This window comes from Rhamphochromis sp. 'chilingali' (assembly GCF_963969265.1).
Source record: "Rhamphochromis sp. 'chilingali' genome assembly, chromosome: 2".
Classification (NCBI taxonomy): Eukaryota; Metazoa; Chordata; class Actinopteri; order Cichliformes; family Cichlidae; genus Rhamphochromis; species Rhamphochromis sp. 'chilingali'.
In genome coordinates, this window is record NC_137930.1 from 5,506,138 (window position 1) to 5,533,618 (window position 27,481).

Consider the following 27,481-nt stretch of genomic DNA (forward strand, 5'->3'; position numbering starts at 1 on the left):
AGGTAGCGATTCAAGGAGGGGAGCTAATTGTTATTTACTAGCTAATCTTAAATGACTGTTCAGTACAGAAATGAAGCCCAAAAATTATGTTTTACTGTCCTGTGGTCTCAGCCTCAGATACTTATCAAATCACACAAAGCTCTTGTAGAAACAAACAAACAAATGAAAAAAATATGTTCTCCTTCATTTCTGTCAAACAAAGTTGTATGACACGTTTGCAGCGGTTAGTATCATGGTTGCTAGGCAACCTGGAAAGCGCGACGGAGACTAGACCGTCCCATACAGCCCATGTGTTTGCAACAAACTTGCCGTTTATTTTGCATATCGAGCTCAACACTGCCCCTAGCATCCTGGAGCACTTCCGTTGTGATTTGGAGTTTGCATGTGTTTTGGATTTTGCATGTGTTTTGGAGTTTGCATGTGTTTTGGAGTTTGTACGTGTTTTGGAGTTTGCATGTGTTTTGGAGTTTGTACGTGTTTTGGATTTTGCATGTGTTTTGGAGTTTCCATGTGTTTTGGAGTTTGCATGTGTTTTGCAGTTTGCATGTGTTTTGCAGTTTGCATGTGTTTTAGATTTTGTACGTGTTTTGGAGTTTGCATGTGTTTTGGAGTTTGCATGTGTTTTGGAGTTTGCATGTGTTTTGGAGTTTGTACGCGTTTTGGATTTTGCATGTGTTTTGGAGTTTGCATGTGTTTTGGAGTTTGCATGTGTTTTGCAGTTTGCATGTGTTTTGGAGTTTGTATGTGTTTTGGAGTTTGCACATGTTTTGGAGTTTGCACGTGTTTTGGATTTTGTACGTGTTTTGAAGTTTGTGCGTGCTATTTGGAATTTGTAAGTGTTTTGGAGTTTGTACATGCTTTGTCTCTAGGGGCCACCGTACATTACAGCCACAAACATGAATCAATTTTATTGGAATTCCACGTGAAAGACCAATACAAAGTGGTGTACACGTGAGAAGTGGAACGAAAATCATACATGATTCCAAACATTTTTTTACAAATAAATAACTGAAAAGTGGGGTGTGCATAATTATTCAGCCCCTGAGTCAATACTTTGTAGAACCACCTTTTGATGCAATTCCAGCTGCCAGTCTTTTAGGGTATGTCTCTACCAGCTTTGCACATCTAGAGACTGAAATTCTTGCCCATTCTTCTTTGCAAAACAGCTCCAGCTCAGTCAGATTAGATGGACAGCGTTTGTGAACAGCAGGATTCCAATAAAATTGATTCATGTTTATGGCTGTAATGTGACAAAATGTGGAAAAGTTCAAGGGGGCCGAATACTTTTGCAAGCCACTGTATATATGTGCGTGTGTGTGTGCATATGTGTGTGTGTGTGTGTGTGTGTGTGTGTGTGTGTGTGTGTGTGTGTGTGTGTGTGTGTGTGTGTATGTATATATATATAGTCAGAAGGTCTTCATATAATGGCTGCTGAAAGACATTCAAGGGTCAGGCTACAGGGTGAGATTAAGAGGGATTCACTAAGTGTACTTAAGGCCAGCTCATAGTCAAAGTCCGCATATTGCTCTTGTCAGATAAAAAGGTTGCACCACTCAAATGTTTAACTACACTTTTCAAGAAGTGAAACATAAGGCAGTTTTTCAGCTTTCTGACCATGCGCTGCTGAAACATGAAACACGCAGTCCTCCCATTATAGTGCTCACTCTGTTCTTCATGCTTTAGAGCATGCACCTGATATTACCTCAGTTCTTTGTACACATGTAGAGTTACTTCAGTGATTCATAAAGGGGCTTTATAAATAAAACAGAGTTGCACTGACGTGATTTTCCCGTGGTGGTTATTGTACTATAATAAATCCACTTTTAATGATTTGAAAAGTACAAAGGACAACCGAGTGCTACACCCTACCTGACAGCATTATAGTTGGTAGTCCTTGAAGACTGCTGGTCCTTATCAAAGTTAGGACTATACCATCTGGTTACCAGGCTCCGGGATGTAGTCGGTGTGTCTGGTCTGGCTCTGGAGTGGTTTCAGTTATACCTTTCCAATAGAAATTTTAGTGTTTTTGAAAATCAGTTTATGTCATACTCTAAGGACCTGGCATATGGGGTGCCGCAGGGTTCAGTTCTGGGACTTATTCTTTTTCTCTTGTACATGTTACCTCTAGGACTTATAATTAGGCAGTTCCCCTTATCACTTCTATGCTGATGATATTCAGCTCTACTGCTCTTTTAAGCCGATGGAAGTCCAAAAACTTTTCTCTTTAATAAAATGTTTAGCTTCCATTGAACAGTGGCTTGGAGACAACTACTTGCAGCTGAACTCTGAGAAGTCAGAAACATTCATTATTGCCCCCGACAGCCAAATAGCTATAATCAAACAGCATCTTGGTTCTCTTGGCTCCTCTGTCCAGCCGAGTCTCAGGTATTTTGGTGTTATTTTTTTATTCCGCCAAGTCCCTAGAGCAACACTCTCGTCAGTTAATTAGGAACTGCCTTTTTCAGCTAAGAACTATCTCCAAACTACGAACTTTGTTGTCTAAATCAGAGTTAGAAATGGTTATTCATGCTTTTATTTTATGCTTAGATTACTGTAACAGTCTTTTTGTCTCTTTGAGCAAAAATAATCTTGATCGTTTCCAGTCAGTCCAGAATGCTGCTGCAAAGCTCTAAACAAAGACACGAAAAAGAGAGTACATTACACCAGTTTTATGCCCATTACATTGGCTTCCAGTAGAGCTGGGCGATATGAGATTTTTTCATATCACGATATGTTTTTTTCATTTCAGGCGATAACGATAGCTATCACGATATAAGCCAAATAACTATATTTGTAAGATTTAAATGTGCCGTTGCTCACAAGTAAAATGTGAAATAATCAGCAGCTTGTTTTTAAATATTTATTTCCCATAATAAGTTCAACAGGGTAGATGTACTTAAGGAACATGAGACTTTTTCAGATAAATAAAGGCAAATATTGCAAACTACACAAAAGGCAGCCGCTAAAGCGTTTAAGTTTCAAAATAGAACAAATGAAACAGACTAAATTGTCAATTCCACTTAGAAACAAAATATTAATTCTAAAAATAAATCTTAGTTTGTTTTACAGAAGAACAGACAAAACTGACTAACTTTTGTCAATATCAAATAAACTGAGAACTAAAAGGAAATTCTCAATCTCTCCTTGTTGTATAGCTTAGCTTTTCAAACAGTTTTAACAGTTACTTTAGTCTGACAAAAGCCGAATGACGAATTAGCGCTTCCAGTCAGAGACTGAGGCTACGTCCACACGTACATGGGTATTTTTGAAAACTGAGATTTTCCGTTTTCGTTTTAAAAAATAATCCCGTCCACACATAAAGGCAGAAATGAAGGAAAACGCTGCTATGAACATGCCAAAGCAGCAGGTGGCGCTAGATTCCTAACCGTGCAGAAATGTTGGCCAATCAGAAGTCTAGAAGCCTCGGTGGGAAAAAGTAAACAAAGCTGGGGCATAGAAGCAGAACCGAGTCGTATGTGTGGAGGGACAGTAACTGTGTGTATATGTAAGCATTTAAACACTGCAGAGAGTAGAATTAACAGTAACAGTATTGTAGAAATTCATTTCACCGAAACAATAACGCGGCGCACAGTGTGACGCATGCACCAGTTTATTGTATTTCCAGACTTGCTTTCGGCACAATTTACAGTGCACGCTACTCTGTTTTTTGTCAGACTTGAAATAGCCGAAATACCTTCACACTACGGAACTTCTTTGGCTCTTCCGTTCGACAATCTCTCCGGCATTGGAACCATCATCTGTTTTCTCTTCGGTCACGCTCGGTTGATTTTTCTAGTCGGCACACTCATTTCCTCCATTATGCGCTGGCTCCATTACCCGCTGGCTGCTTCCCAAACAAACACACGTGCGGCTTGGCACTTGTGCTGTACGTAGCAAGTCACGCGACGTGACGCTGCGGCTGTGATTGGTTCAGCTCTGCGCTACTGAATTTGGATCGGCTGACCTTTTTTTTTTTTTTTTTTTTTTTTAAGAGGACAAGAGCGGCGAGGTCTATCGTGATAGCTTAATTTCTCTATCGAGTAAAAGTTATATCGCGATACATATCGTTATCGTTCTATCGCCCAGCTCTAGCTTCCAGTAAATTTTAGAATTCAAAATCTTAGCATTGACTTTTAAAGCTCTGAATCATGATGCTCCTGCCTACATTTCTGATCTTTTAGAACCCCACGCCCCTCTCTGGAACCATGAGAACATCTAAGGCTGTTGGTAGTCCCACGAACACATTTTAAGACCAGAGGAGATAGATCTTTTAGATAGTCTTTTAGTGGTCTTAAATGCCATAAATCTGTTAATCTAGGCCTCGTCTTTTAACAGTTAACACTGTTAGAATGAGATTGCGGATACAAGCAAAAGAAATGAGCTTAGTATGAGGGGTGGGCAGGCTTTTCCTTAGCGATAAGGTGAGGAATTCAGTGATTTGGGAGGGGCTCAGAGTAGAGACCGCTAGTCCTTCACATCAAAAGGAGACAGATGAGGCCGTCACCTTCTGGGTAAGGTGTTCCAGTCAGGTATGTCCTACTGGGAGGAGGCCTCAGTGTAGACCCAGGAGAGATTACATTTATCAGCTGGATGATTTATTATTTTTAATATTATATTTTAACTTTTATTGAAATCGTTTCATTCATTTTCAAGCAACGTGCATCATTCATAATGCAAGACACAATGCACCACACTTTTCAGTCACGATTTAGTCGTTTTTCTAAAGTTATTTTTTGTCATATTTTAGTTATGCGTGAACATCTTTTGTAGTGGCTTGTTTTGTTATGATATTTAACATCAGTTTATTTTAAGTGTTTTTCTTCTTCTTCGCTGTCTGTCTGGAGTATGTTCATAATGCACGATGCGAGGTGAGGCATGATTCATTATTGAAGAATGTAATTAATGGTTCCAGTGCCTTTGGTCAAAGTCAAAGTAAACTTTATTGTTATCTCCGCTATATCCAATGCAGCATATAGAGAGACAAGACGACGAGGCTCCGGTTACATCAGTGCAAAAAAACCTAATAAATAGATATAAAAGAAGTAAGAAAATAAATATATTTGTTATTACAGAGGTGTGTTATTAGTTTTTGATGTTGTTCATTAAGCGGTTCTCAAATTTAACTTGATATCTAAGTACTTCTTAGCTTTAGACTAGTCAGTTAGTCTATTTTCCCCCCCACTTATTTAGTTGAATAAGAAATTAGTCGCCAGGAATATCCCTATTTATGATATACAGTATAAAATCATCACCATAAAAAAGGGTGCAATGTTGGTCATAAAAGTTATAATCTAATAAAATTTGACAAGTGTTTTGGCGCTCCATAGTAGCCCTCCGTACAATACAGGAACCATGTACCGTATTTCCCAGACTACAAAGCGCACCTGAATATTAGCCGCACAAGCTAAAATCAGGGGAAAATCCTGTTTTGTACATACATTAGCCGCACCTGACTAAAAGCCGCAGGTGTTTCAATGTTGACTTATCATATATAAGAGAATATGCACAAAAGGAATTGTCAGGAAAGAGATGGCTGTTTGGAGACACACCCCTTTTATTAATATTTTGAAAAACAAGTTATGGGTACATATTTGCACAACTTTTTAGGTATATGTAAAAGTAGCAGTAATTACAAGTACGAAACATGTACTGTGCTTCATAAACGAGTAACAAATGTAGTACATAACAATAACCTACAGCACATCAGAAAAATAGATTCGGCCTACCTTTTAGGCTCAGGTGCAGTGACACGGCTTTAACAAGAAGAAAAGTCAGTCATTCACCACCATCTTCCTGCGCACTAAAACCACCAAAGTCCTCTTCTCCAGTGTCGAAACGAACAGGCTCAGGATCACTTCGTCATCCACTCTCAGCTCCTTTCCTTCGTTGTCACTTTCAAAACCAAAGAAATCCTCGTTGTCAGTGTCAGAGTCGAACACCCTCAGAAGGGCCGTGGCGGTGTCCTCCTCTTCATCATGCAGCAGTCCAGCCCTTCGAAATCCGTTGGTGATCATGGATGTTTTCACACTTTTCCACGCTGTCAGATTCCACCGGTGGAGTTGAGCATAACTTGCTTTTCGCAAGTTTATCATCCACACCTCCCGCTGAACGCTACTTTGAGTTTGTTTTTCGCGCTACTTGTACGGCACTATGTTGCCTGGCGGATGGACATGTGACCAACATACCACTCTTGAACCCCGATACTGTGTGTCTGATCACATGCCCTTCCGCCAGGCAACGTAGTGCCGTACAACAGCGGAACAAACAAAACAAATTGTCTTACGATATGACAAAATCATGGACAATCCATAGAAAAGCCGCACCTGACTAAAAGCCGCAGGGTTCAAAGCTGGTGCAAAAAGTAGCGGCTTATAGCCCGACATTTACGGTAATAATTAAAATGTGAATAATCAAATGTGTCATTAATTAATTAAAATTTGAAATGCATAATTACCCAAGTTCTCCCCATGTTTGCATCGGTTCTCTCCAGGTACTCCGCCTTCCTCCCACAGTCCAAAGACATGCTGGTAGTGGGAGCCCACTACCCTGACAAAGATAAGCGGAAGAGAATGGATGAATAATTATCGAATTTATTTATATTTATTATTTATTTTGTTTTTCAATTTTAATTAACAATTGTCAGATTTAATTAATTATTCCAAATATGAAAAAACTGAAACTATGACAGTAAAACACTAACTCAGCTGATGTGTACAGAAACATTAGGTATTGGTGATGGCATCCGTCTTTAATATACAGTCTGTTTTATGTCTAGTAGCAATCTTGGAAAAGATTCACGTCTAACGTAAACAGTTCTACATTAAATATCTCGACAATGATTCAGAGCTGCATGAGGACCAGGTGATAAACATGTGAGGACTGGTCAATAAGCTAGCAGCTTTACTCCTGAGGTGACCAGCTGATCAGCGTCAGTTATCAGTTGTGCAAAAGATAAGATTTATTAATGCCAAACATGTGTATAGATATTGTAGTCTTTATGCAGTTTTGCTATATTATCTTTACACATTGGATAACAGGTATGTGGTGCGCGTAGTGTTGTTTTTTTGTTTTGGGGTTTTTTTTGCTGTCTGTTTTCCAAAAGCAAATTTTAGGCTGCATCTGTAAATTTCATATTTCAAATGTACTTTATGCATTTATAATAAGCCCTGCTCTTCCTAACCCAGCTGTCTTTCTGTCATTTTATGGTTTCTTTTGAATTTGGTCTCTCAGACCTTATTTCTATGGCAACAGATGGCAAAGTCCATCTTTGCAGAGTGTGTGTGTTTGTGTGTGAGTGCATGTCTCTGTTTGTATGTGACTGGGAGTGTGGGTATCAGGCCTTTTTTTTTTTTTTTTTTAGGAAACATTTTCCATCATTAGCTATGAGACCATGTGTGACTTACAGCTAATGAGAAGGAACACTGTGGGTTCACCTTATGGCAGTTAGACACCACAATAACATGATCTAATAGTTGTGGTAGTTAAATGGAAATGTCTAGGATGTTGTGTGTAAGTATATCTGTTTGTTTAACATCTAATTATTGATTTCATGTGCTTTCACTAACTATATTTAGCCTTTAATTTATCCAGGTAAAAATGTCATTGAGATTAAAAATCTCATTTCCGAGAGAGTGTGTGTATATATATATATATATGTATCAGTCATGTACTTGTTTTGAGGCTGTGGCTCAGGTGGTCGAGATGGTCTACGAAAGATTACCAGTGCCAAAGGAAAATCCCCAGCATCCCCCGATTCATCCATCAGAATGCGAGTGTGTGTGCATGAATCAAAGTTTGTTTTCCTTGACCACGAGCATTTGAACAAGCTTACAAATCCAGTAGCATTGCTGAAGACTGATGGTCTGAGTTTCAGCTGTCATGATGTGGCCATTAACTAACATGAACTTGTAGCTAAAGCTGTTCAGGTAAACATGGGAAGCAACTGGTTATTTGATTTGATTTGATTTAATATTCCTTTATTAGTCCCACAAGGGGAAATTTCATAAGGCTGCCGACCTATTGCACGCAATGGCGGCGCCATCTTACCCTCCGACCATACATACATTACACAAAAACGTCACATGGGGAAGACAGGTCAGAGAGGTATAACAATGGAAAATGCACCACATGAGGAAAAATAAGGAGAGAAAAAATAACTCCCCCCAGACTGAGCTCCAACAGGGAGATCAGTTTGAGAACAGAAAAAAACACCTCTGCACAAAGATCATGAAAAAACCCTTAATACACCAAAGAAACACATGACAAGCAACAGGGGTGGGTAAAGGGTGAGAGACAGCCCAATTAGACAGTACATGGCCCACAGCCTGTGTGCTGGTCTCCTTGATCCACCGCCAGCATCGGAAGGGAATAAGCGTCGAAGGCGTTTGGAGGGGGGATGAGTGTATGTCTGCATGTGTATATATGTCTGTGTGCGTGTGTGTGTATGTGTCCAGAGTTCAGCTGAGACAGTGTCCTTCGCCCTGCCAGGCTAAGTAAACAGTCTTCCAGCCAACCCAGGTGGCCTTGCATGGAATGGGAAGAACAGTCTAAACACAGTCGTTATCAGCAAGAACCCTGTTATCATGGTTCCGAATAGGTAGATATCTTCAGCACTCAGGCTCACCCAAGCCCAAACTTCTCATTGAGAAAGGGGTGTCAATTGCATTCAGAGACCAGTTGATCAAATCCATAATTCTCTTTTAGGTTTTAGAGAACAGACTGTGAGAGAGTGTTCCAGGGAAAAGTAATACAAAAAACACGAGACTAGACAAGGACATAGGCTAAGCAGGGAAGCTAAGGGAGAGGAAGAGGAGGAGAGGAGAGAAGTGCGACTGCCTTCATCAAGAGCAAGAGCAAGAACCTATTGCATAACATATTGTTATGGCTAAAGCTGATGCTAACCATAACCAAGCCCCAGAGCCAAGAATTTGTAATGCCCCGTCTCTGCTATATATGCATATGGCTAACTGGGTTATTGCATTTCCCTGAATCTAAGCTGGAGGGCTCTTGGAAGCGATTTCAATGCACAATTATCTCCCCTTTTGTGTTTATTGGGTTGTAACTGTGGGAAACAGATGAAGGTATCATTGGTTACACTGTGTGACCCCGGTCAAGTATTATGCAAACCTGTCTGACAGGTTTACTGGGCTTCGTGCTATCGTCTCACCCCTGCAGATAGGCGGTGGTGTGGGGTGTGCATCACAATGGAGAGTTTCTTTTGTCGCCAAATGGAAGCAGCATCTATGTCTGCTCAAAGGAACAGAGAAACTCTCTGTTTGTCTAAGGTTCACATCACGCTCTAAGGGCTCTTTGTTGTTGACATCAGTGAATGCTGTGGCATGCTGACTCGCCCCTCCCACGCATCGATACCAATACTGCAAAAACATCCCTGAAAGGAAACGGCACAACACATCCTGCTAACCAGGATGCGTCGTGCCATAAAATAAAAAGCTGAAAAGTTGGTTTTAATATTTTATAACAAAATAATAACTTGCAACCTTGACTTGAAACATGATTTAATAAACATTCACTGGGAAGAAAGCAGGGCTTGTTAAATCAGAAACAACAAAAACTATTGTGAGCACTACTACAATGTGCTCCTTTCAACCCATTAGGTTAAGCAATGGCTAGGTGGTGTAGTGCTATTGGTGGCAATTTGCCATCCGTTTCCTACTTAACCTGTTTACAATGCACTTTTGTTGCTTATTTTTATTTACATGTTGAAAATAAAGCCATCAAAAGACTTTGAAATAAAAAACATACAAGCCACTTTCTCCGACATTTAGGCTCATAAACATTTTTCTTTCAAAATTTTTTGGTGAACTTTAACCTAATTTTGCTCTTTAACAAAATATCTTCAGGTATAACATGCTCTCACTCACAGTTTAAAGAAAACCAGTGGAATTTATTCCTCAACCTGAGATGAATAAAAACAAGCTCCGTGGAAAGGAGTCTAACTGTAGTCTAACTGAATCCATTTGGATAATGGGAACTGTGGGTTCCATTACCAGCTTCATCATCTTTCATCTGCTCCATTTAGAAGTTACCACAGTGGCTCATTTGCTTCCACCTCACGCTATCTCCATCGTCCTCCTCTGTCACACCAGCCCTCTGCATGTCCTCCTTCACTACATCCATGAACCTCCTCTGTGGCCTTCCTCTTTTCCTCCTGCCTGGAAGCTTCATCTTCAGCATCTTCCTCTGCACGTGTCTAAAAAATCTCAGCTTTGTGTCTCCAAACTGCCCAGCCTGAGTGGTCCCAGTTATACTCTATCCTTATTGGTTCAGGAATCATTGGCGCTGGAAGCTAAAAAACCTTTCATGCTTTTGCCATCGTACCTGCATGGAAAACAAAAGCTTATTGGGAAGTGTTTACAGCTTTCAATTATTTTGTTACAAACTCAAAGTCTTCTTTGTTTGTAGTTTTCAAAAATTACTAATGTGCTCGACTATTATATCATTTTAGCACATTCACTCTTCATGCTGTCCTCAGCAGGGCCGAGGCACAAATAATGTTAGGGAACTCCAGTCACCTGCTCAAAAAGCTCTTGGGGTAAACTATTTTTGTATTTCCTAATCAGAAATGTGACGCTACAGTACTCTCAGTCAAACTGACCCTGCTTAAGAAAGCTCTTAACTGAATTTGTGTCTCTAAGTACTAAAGAAAGGTGCTTCAATGTTTCCTTTATTGCCTCCTTCAGCAAGGGGGGTGCTTCACCATCCTTTATCAGAGGAAAAGCAATAAAGCCATGCAATCTTTTATGCAGCTCATCATGCAAACTGCTCTGCTGCTGTATTTCCCACCTTGTTTGAAACCATCACTAAACTTTGAAAAACTTGATAAACACACATGGTAATATTTCCACTATGTTACTTGTTCCCTCGTGTGAAGAGTGGGAGTGGTCTTATGTATTTTCTGTAAATAAAGATCATTAGAAAAAAAAATCAAGCTCTAGTGGAAGTCAGATTTCATTTCTTGTCTTAATTTTTGTATTTCCAGATTTCAGAATCATTAATTTTACTCAAAGACACTGGATGCCTTGATAAATGCAGCAGTTAACAGCATCACCTCTTCAGTAGAAAGTGGACATTTCTTAATATTTTCATTCACATTTTTGATTAATATATAATTTTTTTAAACCTTGATAGATATTTTCTCAGGCTTCTCCACATTTATGTAGTCTGAGAAGCAGCTGGACCTTAAAATTGTGCTTTTTCGTAATCAATCTTTGTGACGTTGTAGTTTGAGCAAAGTGAAGCAGGGACAGGTGCAAATTGCTTCATGTGCCCATTAACCATGTCTCTGGTGTGTTATATGACAAGTGACGAGCATTAAATGGAAGTGAATCGGGGTGAAAAACGGCTGCTGCAGAAAAGAGTCCTATCCATCTCCATAATCGTACAGCAGAGTGCTTTTAAATATTTATACTGGAAAGGGAAAAACTCAAAAATTACAAATAATAAGTGAGACTGGTTTTGTCCTTTTTTCCTGCCTGAAGGATGTTCCAGAATACTCAAATTTATGTAAAACTAATTTAAATGATAAAATCTGTGCTTTGGGACATTTTAACGAGGCTACATCGGCAAGGGGGGGAACCTGAGGGGTGTATTAAAAAAGTGAGATGCGAACTGCTCAGAACAAATCTTAGTTTGGATTCAAGTTTCAAAAGTTAAGCTCAGTCATTAAAGCTAAATAATGGGGCAGCACCACAGAAGAGAGGTGGGGAAAAAAGTTTGTAATAGCATAAAATCAAATCAACAAATGAGCCAGATCCACGACGCAGAGGAGAATTAGGACAGAACGCCTTAATGTGGGTTTACTTGTTGAGAAAATCAACATCTCGTGTTTTGCACGTGGAGACTGCTTTATTTGTTTTACATTTAGGTGGTATATGAGGTGATATTTTTATTTAGTTTGCTGTATATTAAAATATTGTACAAAGGATTTACTTTATACAATTTATTAGCATTTTTTTTAATCATATTGGAAATGAAACTTTTTAGATGGGTGAAGTGTATAAATCAATATTGCATTTTTTCTCTGTTCTTTAGAGATTGAAAAGGAGTAGGTGTAAAATATTGCAAAATCTTAACCTTTGCAGATTGGTTTTATTGGTTTCATCTTTTTGTTTTTGTCTCTTTAGATGACACTGATGGGCCTCCTCGTTCTCCTGCTACAGAGTGCCAGGTGAGAAAGAAACTCTAGACATAAGTTACTGTCAGGCTTTTCAAAGGTGTGTAGTACTTTTTTGTCCCTTGTCCTTGGGGTCAAAGTTGCTGTTACTGAAAACAATGGTAGATTCAGTTCAAATCAGTTTTATTATATAGCGCCAAATCACAACAACAGTCACCTCAAGGCACTTTCATATTCCAAGGTAAAGACTCTACAAAGTTAAAAAGAAATCCTATCAGGCTGTCTGAATGTTATGGGCAAGCATTTGGCGACAGTGGAAGGGAAAAATCCCTTTCAACAGGAAGGCAGGGATTAGGACAGTGAGACAACATCGCCACCTTCAGGTTAAGTTGTAATCACAATTTTACAGTGGACCCACTGTAAAAATTAAATAAATAGATGATAATGATAATAATTACAAATCTATAGTAGTTGGTGGGGAAAAAAGGAAATTTTATTGTCATTAATTGTTTATTTAATACTAGTGGGGGATGTCTTTACCACGAAAACTGTAAAACTTTAAAAACTGTAAAAATTCAGTGAAAAGTCCAAAATTGACGTCCCTTTTCACATTTTCCAAAGTCATCCAGTGGGCCAGATTGAGTGTTTGCGGTGCTGCTTCTGGCCTCTGGGCCTTATGTTTGACATCCCAGCTTCGCAACAGCAACATGGGTGAAGAATGCTTAAAAGGGAGTCTTTTATGTGAATTAGATTATATTTATCTGGACCTGTAAAACAGTTATTAGCAATACTTTTAACTGACTTTCTGTGTTCCTCCTCATTCATCCCTCCAGCTGGTCCACCTGCTCGGCGTGGCTATCTACCGAGCCCTGGATTGGGGGCTGGATGACACTGAGGAGCGCGAGCTCAGCCCACAGCTGGAGCGCCTCATCGAACGCATGGCGGCAGGGGATCAAAGCGGAGGGGGCTACAGCACCGCCGGAAACGCAACAACAGATGAGGGGTACAGTGGACAGGAAGAGGAGGAGGAGGAGGTAGAGGAAGAGGAGGACCGGGAGGACATAATCAGGCCGGTGTGTACGTTCCGCCAGGTGATGGCGCTGTGTGCATCTCGACTGGCAAACCCAAGTCTGGCTCCGGAGCACTACCAGGCCGTCTGCAGGGCTCTGTTTGTTGAGACCCTGGAGCTGCAGACCTTCCTCGTCAAGATCAGAGATGCAAAGGAGGTACGCTGAGTTTGTTATCATCTCGTCATTTTATGTTTTGTTTTTTGTATTCATAGGATAGACTGGAATGTTAAAAAGAAGAAAAACAATAAAGAGTTGACTCAGCAGCGTAATGCAATCTCAGGTTTCAGCTGTCCTTGAAAGCATCAGGTGTGTGCCACCTGTAAACAGGTGTAAACAAGAATAACTGACACGCCACAGCTGCTGCTTCAGTGGTGTAGTGTTTGTGTGTGCCCTCTAAATGTGAAATTCTTACAGCCTTTCTCCATTAATATTCCTGTTTACATCCTGCAGACTGATAAATGACTGAAGAAGCCGCCTCCACAGTTTCCTCCAACTACTCAACCTTAAATCTGACTTGCGGCGTGTCACTGCAGTGTTTCTGCTTTTTGGTCGATATTTAGCAGAAACATGGTGCAGAAAGCTGTTTACATGAGTACATGCAGATGGTAGACTGACACTGTGTCATTCTAGCAGATCCAGATGAGGCAGAGAGCCTTCAGTCCAGAGTCGTTGTTAGTTAATACCTTTCTGTTTCAGCAGCTGTATCTCCACCTGATTTTACCCTCCAACCCAACCCAAAAATTTTTAAAAAGGCAGGAGACAGGAGTCAGGCAGGAGTCTCCTTGAGCTGAGACTTTTGCAGATGACATTGTGATCTGTAGTGAGAGCAGGGTACAAGGCGCAGAGATGGTGAAGTTTAGATGAGTTTAAACACTTGAGGTCGACCATCCAAAGCAATGGACAGTGCACAAAAGAGGAGAAGAAGAGAGCATGAGACGGGTGGATTTGGTGGAGTGTCAGGGATGACTTGTGACAGAGGGATATGAGCAAGAGTGAAAATAAAATAATTTTAAAAGGGTGTTAAAATTGGAGCTTCCAGGCAGGGGGAAAATAAACCTCAGAGGAGATTCATGAATGTAGAGAAGGAGAACATGCAGAGGGTTGGTGTGCCCAAGGGCGATGTGAGCGATGCTAGAACAAGATGGAGGCAGATGTTGCAACCCCTAAAGGGAGCAGCCAAATGAAGAAGAAGAAGACAACTGTCTGAATAATTTACTCAGGCGGGGCAACAAAAATGATATGAATGGCTTCATATGTATTGTTAGCAACTAACATTAGTGATGGTTTATTAATTAGCATTCACCCAAAATGACACGCTCACAGCTGTCCCATCAAGAACATATGGGAAGACTAATGAATGTAGACTTTATTCCGAGTCAGTCAGTGCAATATGCTGTAATTCTGGTTTCCACAACTTGATATATTATCAAGTTTTTGACTTGCTTACATCTTGATAGGTTTTCTGAAAAATTCCCGAAGCATCTCTATCACAAATACTTCAATTGATACTTTCATGTACACTTATTAGGTGCTAAAACAGTTGAAGTATTAGTGGACTTGCAGATGTTGAAAGCAATTAAAATGTCACATCAGCAGCTGAAGTGTAAACACTTCTGACAAAACACTGACAAATTGATTTGTGGATGCTTTTAAAATAAGTTAAAGTTATTCAAAGAATTCAGGGGGGGAAGAAGCAGGATGAGCTGGAACGTTTGGTTTTCATGGCCTTTAAAAATGAATTTCTGTAAATAAGCTTTGGGTAACTGGATTTGTCTCCAGTGTCATATTTAACCACTTTATACCTTTTCTAAATTTGTAAAGTCAACAGAATCTCTGCAGTAATTTATGTTAGGGCAGGGCTATATGGCCAAAAATATTTATCACGATATACATTTGAAAATTTGCAATAACAATATAACTGACAATATAATTGACGCGAGACAAAATACAACTCCACAACTTTATTAGTGCAAAAAAAAACCCATCAATGTATTTTCACTTAAACAAGCAGCTGTTTTTTATGTGCATTAAAGTTATATAAAAAATTAACAGTGCAAATGCAAATTCCTTGCTGACAGTTTAACCAAAAGGCATTTCCAGTGGAAACTCGTCGACATATCCTGAGCATAACCATGTATAATATCCACAAAACTTAAAAAGAGGTTATACACACACAATACGGGAATATTATGTTGAAGCACAGACCTGCTTTACTTACTATAGGTGGATGTGGGCATGTTTTAGAGGTAAAAATCAGTCGTCATGGACAACTGCTGCTGTCTACAAAAAAATGTTTTTGTTGCCCAGATGCTGAAGAAGATCTCATCAGAGGAATCTCTGGAAGACAGATCTACGGCTGAACTGGACACTCTGAAACACAGAGACTGGGTGAGGGGAGAATTCAGTCTGTGACAGGGAGGACAGCAGTGTTGTTGCTCTGACACATGCACATGAGTGGTGTTGTTGTTTGCGTATTGCTTAATGCCAGGCCCGTCTGTGGGTGCAGCTGATGAAGGAGCTCAGGCAGGGAGTGAAGCTGAAGAAGGTGCAGGAGCAGCCGTTCAACCCGCTGCCCACCGAGTTCAGCCTCACGCCGTTCGAGATGCTCATGCAGGACATACGAGCTCGCAAGTTCCAGCTACGCAAAGTTATGGTGAGAGTTCAGACATGATGTAAAGAAGCTGAAATCAGTGGAGGTGTTTTTGCAGAGTAAGCACTTAAAGCTCTGAAATGTTTTCACTGGAAACTTGATAGGAGTCATCTCAGGGCAGACAGGAATCAGACTAGAGGCCTTTTTCAGGCACCTTACTGCATCATGCATGTATTGTAAATTGGCTTCACTGCAGAAAGAAAATGTTGTATGGGAGGCATGCATGTGGCAGTGAATCATCTCGAGGCCTTCTCCACAGGCAGATGCATAATTCAGCTTTACAATGCAAATATTAATAAAGGCCTTTCTCAGCCTTCTGCTGTTTTGGCAGCAGCTGCAGTTTTTTGAAAATACCAGCAGATTACAGCATGTGCTGTGATTGTGATTACAATTTCTATTTAACTTCTATACATTATAATGAGTATAGTATGGTGAGAGAGTCGGATATTTCTAATGTTCTGTTATAGTTTATAGGCAGCTTTGGATTCCAGAATATGCTCCTGGATGTGTGGAGTCTGTTTTATCTGCTTTGACTATGTGATGTTTATAACATGTTGCAATGTACTTTGATCAAGAGGCCAAAAAAGAGTCGCTGCTATCCATCTTAGCCTTCTGTCTATCTTGACAAAAGTTAGACTTAGGAAGTAAGCTCTGCATTGTTTCCTGGCTTATTCAGGTGGACGGTGATATTCCTACTAGAGTGAAGAGAAATGCTCATGAACTGATCCTGGATTTCATCAGATCAAGACCTCCACTTAAACCAGTAAGTGGGTTTAGGGGTTTTTTCCTCTCTCTGCGTTCTTGGCTAGCTTAGTGTTAGCACGCTGTCTGTGCAGGTGCTTGCAGAGAGCTGAAGTTATGTTAGCAGTGTAATGCTTCTGTCATGGATGCAGTCTCCACTTTACCATCGTGCGCTCGTGTTTTTGTGCAATAAAAATAAAAACTACCTCCAGTGGACAATGTTTAGTTTAGGTTTTTTTTCTTAATGCTGCCCTCTTTGATACATGCTAATAAATAATACTTAGATGTCCAGTAAATGTCTTATTTTTGTTTGGAAGTTTATTAAGCCTCATTTCTAACATTCACTGATATCATAGCACAGTGCTGTTTTCTTCTGTGTGGTTGTGTCATGGTTTTTAAATTTCAACATCTGGACATGGACTGCATAACCTGTACTGAGTAATCAAAATCTCTCTTCAAAGTACAAAAGTAATATACTTATATTTATTTCTCACTCGTGGATGTGACCTAATTGCCTCTCTTCTTTAGGTTTCAGAGCGCAGCCTCCCTCCTCCTCCCCCACAGCAGCAGTCCCTCCATGACCGGGTCCTGGCTGAGATCAAGCAGGAGAGGAAGCTTAGACCAGTAGTTCCACCCAGCTCGAGACGTACGGGAACAATCTTTGATGTTGGTGTTGATAGATAAAACAAAATAAACAGAACAAAGAATGCCACTAATCAAAAGGAGGTTCAAAAGCTCTGCATAGATTTGCATTTAGAGATTGTTGTTAAGACACAAAGTGCCAAAGGAGACCTGCGAGTCCTGGTTCACAGGCTTAAAGCGTGTGACACAAGTAAACCTAATTTCTGCTGTTTGGTATCCCTCTACTCAGTTTGGATAAGCTGGGAAAAGAGAGTTTGGACAGGTTTCATATTGCACATTTCACCATAGCATTTGCTTTTGCCCAAAAGAGATACCAGGTACCAAGAACTGGGTGATTAAATAAACTTTTATTTTCAGTTTGATGTTTGGCGAAAACCAAACACACGCCATCAGCACAAATACCTCAAACCAACTTCAAGCACGGGATGATTTGTGCTCATTTTGCATCCACATTTTGCCCGGGTACTCTAAAAGTAAAGAATCAAAGTGCTGCGGTGACCCAGTCAAAGTCTAAACCTCGACCTGACTGAAATACCACAGAGAGCTGCGCATAAAAACCTCAGTGAGCAATGCTGTAAAGAAGATTGGGCCAAAATTCTCCCTCAATGGTGTAAGAGACTGATAGTCACAAAGACAGCAATTACAGTTATTTGAAGAGGGAAATCCATGTTGTTATAATTAAGACGTAAAAGTAGTGACTGAGGTCACAAACCGACCAGGAAAGTGCTTACAGGAAATAGGTCAATGATCAAGTGAGCATTTTTTCCTTTCCTCACGGACGCCTGCATATTCTCTAGTTCTTTTTATGGCCACATGAGTCGCCCCCTGCTGACCATTAGAAAGAATGCAGGTTTAAGGCACTCCTGCCAAAAATGCCTGTACCGACCCAAGGCCTTCTGCAGGTCTTTCCCAACTTTATATTTCACACTCCACCACTGCACTGTTTAATAAAGGCAAAAATATTTTTTTTAAAAATAACCCTTCTCCCACTCTGCAATCCATATCCCAGCAAACAAACACATGGTTTAATTTTTTAGACCATATTTTAGAAGCAGTACACTGCTAATAGTCTTTAACAAGAATGTAAATATCATGGAGAGAATGTACGGTCAGGTATTTTATTAGGCATCAGGGACCTGTGACTGGGTCATTCCAGCAGTAAAGATAAAACACAGATCGTTTTTACCATGTAAAGTGTGATCATTAAGTTAACTTTAACATTGAGTCAAAAAACAAACAAACATATTCATAGTCTCCTTGGACAGGGCTTTAATAACCTGCTGCTATTGTTGGGTCACTCCCTGAGTGTCACCATGAGCCTAAAACCAAGGCACCGAGCAAGTATCAGCTTCTCTGTCAAGCTGGCCCTATTTTCGTTATAAGGACCATCACAGGGGACGAGAGTTGGGACTCTGTAATGGTTTTTAAACCCTGTCAATGACCTAAAAACTGAGCTCGCTTGTGTAGAGTCCAGCTGTACCATGCAAGCTGCAAGCTGCTGGATAGAAAGACCTACAAAGTACTTCTTTGATAAAGTGGTTGCATATTGTGTTTTGTTGTTCTGACTGGATGCACTTGCAGAATAAAGCACTCACAAGTACATATTAAACTACTGCCTAATCTATTGTTTGTATATAGATTAAGTAATGAAAGTTTATTTATATTGTCAGAAACCTCATCAGTCCTTGCAAGTGCTCAATAATGTTCTCATTATAATGAATATTATATTTAAATTTAAGCCTGTCTACAGCGTGTGTTTGTTGATCTAGTTGGCTTGCAGCTGCATGCAGTTGCCCTTTCAGAGGTGAATACAGTTGCATTAAACTGATGAAATAATTGCATCATAGTGAGTCTGGACATTCTGTACTGTAGCTTTTGAGAGTCACAACAATACTTTTCTATTTAGAGCTGCAGTACACATGAAGGTCATCTCACGTTTCATAAATATTGACCTGCTATTTTCAGATCAAGGTCAGCGTGTTTTAGTGTGCGGACTGTTTATAAAGCAAGCTGCCTTGCAGAGACTGAAATTAGTCAACTGGGACTGGCATGCTTTTATTCAGAAAGAGGAATCGAATGTCTTGACTTGTATCTGAAGGGAGTTTTTTATGCTGATATGTCTGTGGGTAAAATACAATTTAAGAATTAAAGTCAATCACTTGCTTTGTGCTTTTAGAGGACTTCCAATTACTGCTGTGTAAATGCAGACTTTAGAGTTATTTTCGAAACCATCAACCATCAAACCAATGAATTTAGCAGGTTTTGGCTGATCCACACACATTTATTATTATTTTTTTCCTTTAGTTTTTACTTATACCACCTTAAAAGTTTATGGAAGCATGGATTGACTGGCTACTTGGAAAAGTCCAGTATTTGTGTTATTTTTATCCTTTTTTTTTGGTCTCCTCAAACTCCTACAGGATTTTTTCAGCCATTTAATAGTGGTCTGCTTCTGCAGGGACTTTATAAAGAAGTTGTACTCTCAGTTTTGTGACAGAAAGGTGTTGATGCTGTTAATTGTTTTAGCTTGCTTTATTGTATATTTACCTTAAATGGACCAAAGTGCTATGACACCTACGCATTAGACCTACCGGAGCTGTTTGGACATAAAATCCATGTCGTGAAGCTCCCAGTGGACAGCTTTTGTGCTGATGTTAATGCCACAGGAGGAATCTATGAGGGAATAAATCTGTTGCAAGTGTGACGTGCTGTTATAGTATTCACTGAACTCTTTTTAATAACCCATTCTTTCACAAATGTTATTCAAAGGCAGACTCCAGGTGAGGTGTTTGATCTTATATGCCTGTGCCAATGAGGCTGAAAACACCTGAATTTAAAGATTAAGAGGTGAGGTCCATATAGTGTATTTGTAGGAATTTCAGTGTGAATAAATTTGGATAGGGCTAAAATTTAAATTAATCACAGTTAACATGATTCACTGAGGTTTGTGGCAGGTGGTTTAGGACAAATTGAGCCATAATATTACATCAGAACAGCACGTCTCATGTCATTGTTTGTATCCACTGGCTGTTTTTTGTTTTTTTTTTAAATTTTGTTGTTTTTTGGGTTTTTTTGTATTTTTAATGAAGGAAGAGCAATTTCAGAATTGGCTCGGGGGGACTGTCAAAGTTATGAGTTTGGTGCCAAGGCTTTTGCTCCGGCCTGGAGCTTTTCACTGAGTCCTCACCAAGAATTTGCTGTTCTTGGAAGGTCGTGATGCCTATGAGTATTAACCCTTTCTGACAATATGAACAAAACTGAAAACAGAACCTTTCTGCAACTTATGGAATAAGGCGGAGCTGCTTCATTGCACTGACTCCAAAGTGGTACACAGGGTGCGTCTGATTACTCCCTTCTGATCTCAGCACACCTGAGATTTTCTGGTTTCTGGTTTCTCTTCCCTCAGCATTTGGCTCTCTGCCCTGTCTGGCTCAGACGTGTCCCTGCAATGTCAAATCCACTTCATGCATCGACCTATCCATGTCGGAGCTCGGACCCCGGCCACCAACCCGTCCTCGCATCCTGCTCAAGGCCCCGACCCTGGCCGAGATGGAGGAGATGAACATATCAGAGGTGAGCTGGAACTCTGTGATCTTGAAGGGGAATAGGAAAGTGGGCTTAGTGTTGTTTTTAACAGCAGCACACGCTCCGTTTCCCAATCTAAGTGGGTTAAGATTCCTCTCTGAGGAGGAAAATGAAACAGTGACTGGGAAGAATCGCTTTCTCTTTTGCACAAAGACTCAGCAACTTGGGAAATTCTTTCTTTCTCTCTTCTTGCTCTTGCTGTGTTACATCAAACATTCAAGCTCCCCTACGCTTTAGCACTTTAAAAACTATCCTCACATGTGCATGGGGGGAGATATCTGCAGGTCAAAACTGACTGCTGCTTAATCCAGAGGGAATGACATGTTTACAGTCTGCCTCCTCAGTCCTTTCTTTCATTTTCACCTTGCTTTCACATTTCATATTATACTACTGCTACGTGCTGCAAGTTTTTGGTTAGGAAATGAGGCATTGGGTATATGTCACAATCTCTCTCCTGCTTCTTTCCTTGCACCGAGTACATCTGTGACGGTTTAACGAGTCTCTCAAGCGTTTTAAACCTCGTCTGTGGCCATCCTGTAAGGCACTGCAGACAGCAACTACTTACTGTAATATCTCAGCTGTTCCAAACTAATTTAAAGTAGATTATAGTTTAAGCTGTGCAAACATTTCCACAGGGGTGATGTTTTCAATGTTACTCTGTTTGAATTGACCAGGAAAATGAGTCAGTTTGGATGGGATTAACATTAGCCCGGGATTCTAGGATTCCTGGAAATTTGACTTTTTGTCCAAATAGGATTTTCATTTAAAACTACAGGATGTGCTTCAGAGGAGGGGCCTCCAGAGGTTCATGCAGCTATTTTGCTCATTTCCAGTTTCTCCCTGTGGCTCTGACAAATGAGTAGAACCTGAACAGAAATTCAGAACAAAGGGCCTCCACCAGCCCCCTGGTGGAGGCCACCAGTTTGAGCACCCTGCCCTTAGAGCAGGGGTGTCGGACTCCAGGCCTCGAGGGCCGGTGTCCTGCAGGTTTTAGATCTCACCCTGGGTCAACACACCTGAATAAAATGATTAGCTCATTACCAGGCCTCTGGAGAACTTCAAGACAAGTTGAGGAGCTCATTTAGCCATTAAATCAGCTGTGTTGGATCAAAGACGCATCTAAAACCTGCAGGACACCGGTCCTCGAGGCCTGGAGTTCGACACGTGTGCCTTAGAGGGAAGACTCACAAGTGTCCACACGATCTGCCAGTGCCACACATCCCATTTACTGTCTATTTAAGCAGTTGTGTTTAGAGCTCCTCCTTTAGCAGTGAGATCTAGTCTGCAATACCTCTATAAACGCATTTTTGTGGCATTGTTTTCTTAAAGTATCATGCTTGTTTGGCTTTAAAACCTGAGAGCAGAAATGTCCACATGACACTTCCATCCAATTACATCAATACAATCCATCATCCTATAATTAAATATTTTGTCCTGATGAAAGTGGAAGAGACCACTGACGCCCACAGGGTACAAGCACACGAGATCCTAACCCAATCAAAGCACCAACTGTCAGAATATGTTTTGTAATAATAGTAGTTTTCCCTCTTTAAGACTCCCATAGACTTATGGCATTGTAGGATTTTGCTTTAATTTATCAAGTGTGTGTATATAAGGTGTGTCAGCTCATACATTAATATCAGAATGCTTATTTAATCCCACAAAACTGGACCCAATGCTGGCAGGCTCTCTTATGGTCTGTAATTGATACTCAGATTCAGAGAGCAACACTATGTTATTAAATCTCCTTAAATATATTTAAAAACGTGTTTTTAGTAACCTGTTGTCAAACTTTAGGGTGCAGCTCTCCTCACATCTTTCTTCCCACTCTGGGGTAAATTTCCCAGACAGGCCTGCATAGTGGTGTTAAATTTCTGTTTGACAGGCAAAAACTAATTTTCACTTCCTCCATTTTCACTCAAAAGCTAAATGTCACACTGAACTGATAAAATGCAGGAGAATAAAAAGGGATCCTCCTGCTTAAAAAAAAAACAAAGAAAGAAAAAGAAGGTCATTTCAGGTGGAATTGCTACTGAGGAGTCTCCCATATTCCCATACAATATCCATCTGAGCTTAACGAATTGGTGAAGTAAACCAGTACTAAGTTAATAACCCGCCCTTGTGGTGCGTCTATAAAACTTCGCAGACTGTATATTGCTTGGACCCAAATGGGGTCCTGACCTTTAGGTTGAGAAGCTTTGAGGAAGACTAAAAGCTTCATAATTAAATTGAATGTTTGAAGGTTTTCGGAGTGAATCTGCTGTTCCTCCGTGTCAGCTGCTTCCTTTTTGGCGTTTTCCAGCCACATATCAAATTCAGTTTCCTAAAAACAGCAAATAACATATTAGTTAGCTTAGTTTTGCAAGGTACTGGATTTATTCTGTCCTGGGAACACACAGGATCCTGCAGGAAGAGCTGGAAAACACTGCTCAGGATAGATGCATCCTAAACTGTGAAGAAAATTGAGAATTAAAGCTGATAGATCATTATTATCTGGTGACTTCTCTTTACTTTCTTCCTGCTCATCTCCCTGGTCCCTCACTTTTCCTCCCCACCCCGAATCTTTCCTCACCCACCACCTTTCCACCAAAGGAGGAGGAGTCTCCAGATAATGGGGAGCTGCGGAGGACTGAGAGCTCCCCGATTCCTCTGAAAAGAGATCGGTCCTTCTCGGAGCACGACCTGGCTGTGCTCCGTGGGGAAATGCTTCCTTCGCTCTCTGAGTCGGCCCAGCTGAGCGGGGTGGTCAAGCTGAGGGTCGACAGGCCTCGATCCAGGACTCTAACCAGCGCCGGTGCTCCTCCTCATCACAGAGGTCAGAATGTCCTCTATGCTAGTACTCAAATGCGTAATTCTTTATGTATCTAGGTGCTCTCTGGGTTTTTTTTTTTCCAAACTATGTTGGTTACACACTACTCTCTAGAAAAACACTAATTGAAATTAAACTTTAAATGAACAGGTGCGTCTGAGTTGACAGGTACTGAACTGTTACCATATAACGATAGACCCTGACGAGCTGTGCTGTCTCATTCAGAGGACTGAAAAGAAGCTGCAATCAGTTTTCAGTGCAGGACCACAGCTTGTTGTGTATTCAGCCTGCACTGAGCAGTGTGGCAGTGCTTCACAATCACCACCATTCAGAAGTTGTCTGTGAATTAATCCCAGCCAAGCACTGCAGCAGCTCATTTTAGGGGGTTAGAGCTTCCTGTTTGAAATAAAATCACTAGTGATATAAGCTGTTTTAAGAGTCTCCTTGTTATGAAAGTCTTCAGACTCTGATCCAGCCGTGGCTGATGATTCACCTGTCTGCAATGCTAAGTCTCCTCCCATAGGGGGAGACACAGGGCCAGTTTTTGAGCCTTCAAGGAGAAAAAAAAGTGGGATTAAGCAGCAAGTTTCTAAACGTGACAGAGGACAAGTCCTGGGGTCTCATTTATAAAAGAGTGAATTAGTATCCAGATTAAAAGCATACAAAAATCAGATACGTGGATACATTCAGGCAAATGTGTGCACGTGGATCAGCTTTGTATCCCACCCTCTAAACACCTACATTCAACCATAAACACCTCATGACTTTTAATACGTAAAAATGAGGCCGCTGATTGGTTCTTAAAATCACACTGACCTCTGGCACTCACCCACCCACGATATCATGTGATCAAAATCATCATTTGTAAATGTGATTTATTCATGTTTGGTTTAACTGTAAACTTAGCCTACGTTACTCATAATGAGGACGTGCAGTGTAATGATGTGCAAGAACTGCCACTGGCTTTATTTTCAGACTGTGCATATGTGACGTGCTGATGATGAGCCAGGTGAGGATGGCCAGTCTCCACTCGGTCCTGTGGGTCTGTGGGCAGTCACATCGCCTGCAGAGTTTTGTTACTGAAGCTGAATGGAAAATCTTTGAGTCATTCTAAATCACTCTAAAATACTTTAAAGTTGCGCGATGTTATCTTGCATTTAACCAGTGAAGGTAATTGTTGACTTGAGGTGAAAAGCACTCTGTGTATTGACATGTCAAGCTGCCAGACTTCCCTGAATCCTGCCATCGTTTCACCTGCTGTGAGCTACATGATGTGGAGAGCATGCAGTCCGATCAGCTCCTTTTTTTGTGGGGTCCGTCATTAAGATGGAATATACGATATATCATAGTTTTAGTAGCAAAACATCACCAACTAAACTTCTAGGATTTTGAACTACAACAAGCACTGGTTACCTGGATCTTTTATCTGTTTTCTTATTGGCTAAACACTTAATGTCATCATGTGGGATAGGTGGCTCATCAAAACAGGTTATACTATATGAAATTCTCAAACTGAAAACATTTTTCTGCAGTGAATCATCAGGAAACAGAACGCGTCCAAGGAAGCTGTGTTTGTTTCTGTTACTCTTCGTCACCTGCATAAAATCTGTGCAGTCCTGCTGTTGAAAATGACAACAAATCCCATGATATTGATACTCGGAAAAAAAGTTCTGACCAAAACCTTAACCGTGACACAAATCTGAAAGAGTTTATCAGCCCTGGAAACTTAATGTGGCTTTGTCTGCTCAATATCTGGCTCACCTCTCTGTATTATAACAATAATACTATATTCAACAATAGGGAACGTGTACACCATACAAGAAATATGAGTAAAGCAGTACAAAATAAGATGTAATATTGCGTAGTTCAGCGGTTAACAAGCACGACAGAGTTTAGCGCATTGCACAGTGTGGTTGAAACCTGAGATATATCAGGCCTGCCTAACGTATCTGTATACACACATTACAGGGAGTGCAGAATTATTAGGCAAATGAGTATTTTGTCCTCATCATCCTCTTCATGCATGTTGTCTTACTCCAAGCTGTATAGGCTCGAAAGCCTACTACCAATTAAACATATTAGGTGATGTGCATCTCTGTAATGAGAAGGGGTGTGGTCTAATGACATCAACACATTATATCAGGTGTGCATAATTATTAGGCAACGTCCTTTCCTTTGGCAAAATGGGTCAGAAGAAGGACTTGACAGGCTCAGAAAAGTCAAAAATAGTGAGATATCTTGCAGAGGGATGCAGCAGTCTCAAAATTGCAAAGCTTCTGAAGCGTGATCATCGAACAATCAAGCGTTTCATTCAAAATAGTCAACAGGGTCACAAGAAGCGTGTGGAAAAACCAAGGCGCAAAATAACTGCCCATGAACTGAGAAAAGTCAAGCGTGCAGCTGCCAAGATGCCACTTGCCACCAGTTTGGTCATATTTCAGAGCTGCAACATCACTGGAGTGCCCAAAAGCACAAGGTGTGCAATACTCAGAGACATGGCCAAGGTAAGAAAGGCTGAAAGACGACCACCACTGAACAAGACACACAAGCTGAAACGTCAAGACTGGGCCAAGAAATATCTCAAGACTGGTTTTTCTAAGGTTTTATGGACTGATGAAATGAGAGTGAGTCTTGATGGGCCAGATGGATGGGCCCGTGGCTGGATTGGTAAAGGGCAGAGAGCTCCAGTCCGACTCAGGTGGAGGTGGAGTACTGGTTTGGGCTGGTATCATCAAAGATGAGCTTGTGGGGCCTTTTCGGGTTGAGGATGGAGTCAAGCTCAACTCCCAGTCCTACTGCCAGTTTCTGGAAGACACCTTCTTCAAGCAGTGGTACAGGAAGAAGTCTGCATCCTTCAAGAAAAACATGATTTTCATGCAGGACAATGCTCCATCACACGCGTCCAAGTACTCCACAGCGTGGCTGGCAAGAAAGGGTATAAAAGAAGAAAAACTAATGACATGGCCTCCTTGTTCATCTGATCTGAACCCCATTGAGAACCTGTGGTCCATCATCAAATGTGAGATTTACAAGGAGGGAAAACAGTACACCTCTCTGAACAGTGTCTGGGAGGCTGTGGTTGCTGCTGCACGCAATGTTGATGGTGAACAGATCAAAACACTGACAGAATCCATGGATGGCAGGCTTTTGAGTGTTCTTGCAAAGAAAGGTGGCTATATTGGTCACTGATTTGTTTTTGTTTTGTTTTTGAATGTCAGAAATGTATATTTGTGAATGTGGAGATGTTATATTGGTTTCACTGGTAAAAATAAATAATTGAAATGGGTATATATTTGTTTTTTGTTAAGTTGCCTAATAATTATGCACAGTAATAGTCACCTGCACACACAGATATCCCCCTAAAATAGCTAAAACTACAAACAAACTAAAAACTACTTCCAAAAACATTCAGCTTTGATATTAATGAGTTTTTTGGGTTCATTGAGAACATGGTTGTTGTTCAATAATAAAATTATTCCTCAAAAATACAACTTGCCTAATAATTCTGCACTCCCTGTAATTTATACATGGGCTCTACTGCTGTTGGTCACCGTAGAGTCTGTCCTTCTAAGTCTCTACTTCACATCGTGGGAGGATGTGTGTTGTCTGAAGTTAATATAAATGTATCAGATGGTATCGGATATATTGATAGCTTGTATTCAATTATTAGTTTGGCTTTGATTCACCGCCTCAACATCTGTGTCAGCAGGTTTCAAACGTCTCTGTGCATGGGTCAGATTTGTTGTACTGTACATTCTTGCATCAAGTTTGTCTTTATAAAAGACCCCGAGACCCTGGTCTGTAATAGATATGTGAATTCAGAAGGACAAACCAAGCCAAAACCACAAACC

The 27,481-nt window shown here is 40.6% G+C and overlaps 1 protein-coding gene across 1 annotated transcript in view; it reads left to right on the forward strand.

The window, feature by feature from the left end:
* Nucleotides 1–27,481, forward strand: part of spire2 (spire-type actin nucleation factor 2) — a 54,361-nt gene that overhangs the window by 17,860 nt on the left and 9,020 nt on the right. Inside the window, exons 2-9 of the mRNA XM_080875149.1 lie at nt 12,144–12,187; nt 12,967–13,359; nt 15,511–15,591; nt 15,692–15,856; nt 16,530–16,616; nt 17,123–17,240; nt 20,643–20,809; nt 23,414–23,636. Coding sequence (XP_080731275.1) covers nt 12,144–12,187; nt 12,967–13,359; nt 15,511–15,591; nt 15,692–15,856; nt 16,530–16,616; nt 17,123–17,240; nt 20,643–20,809; nt 23,414–23,636 — 1,278 coding nt within the window. The remainder of the gene's footprint in view (nt 1–12,143; nt 12,188–12,966; nt 13,360–15,510; nt 15,592–15,691; nt 15,857–16,529; nt 16,617–17,122; nt 17,241–20,642; nt 20,810–23,413; nt 23,637–27,481) is intronic.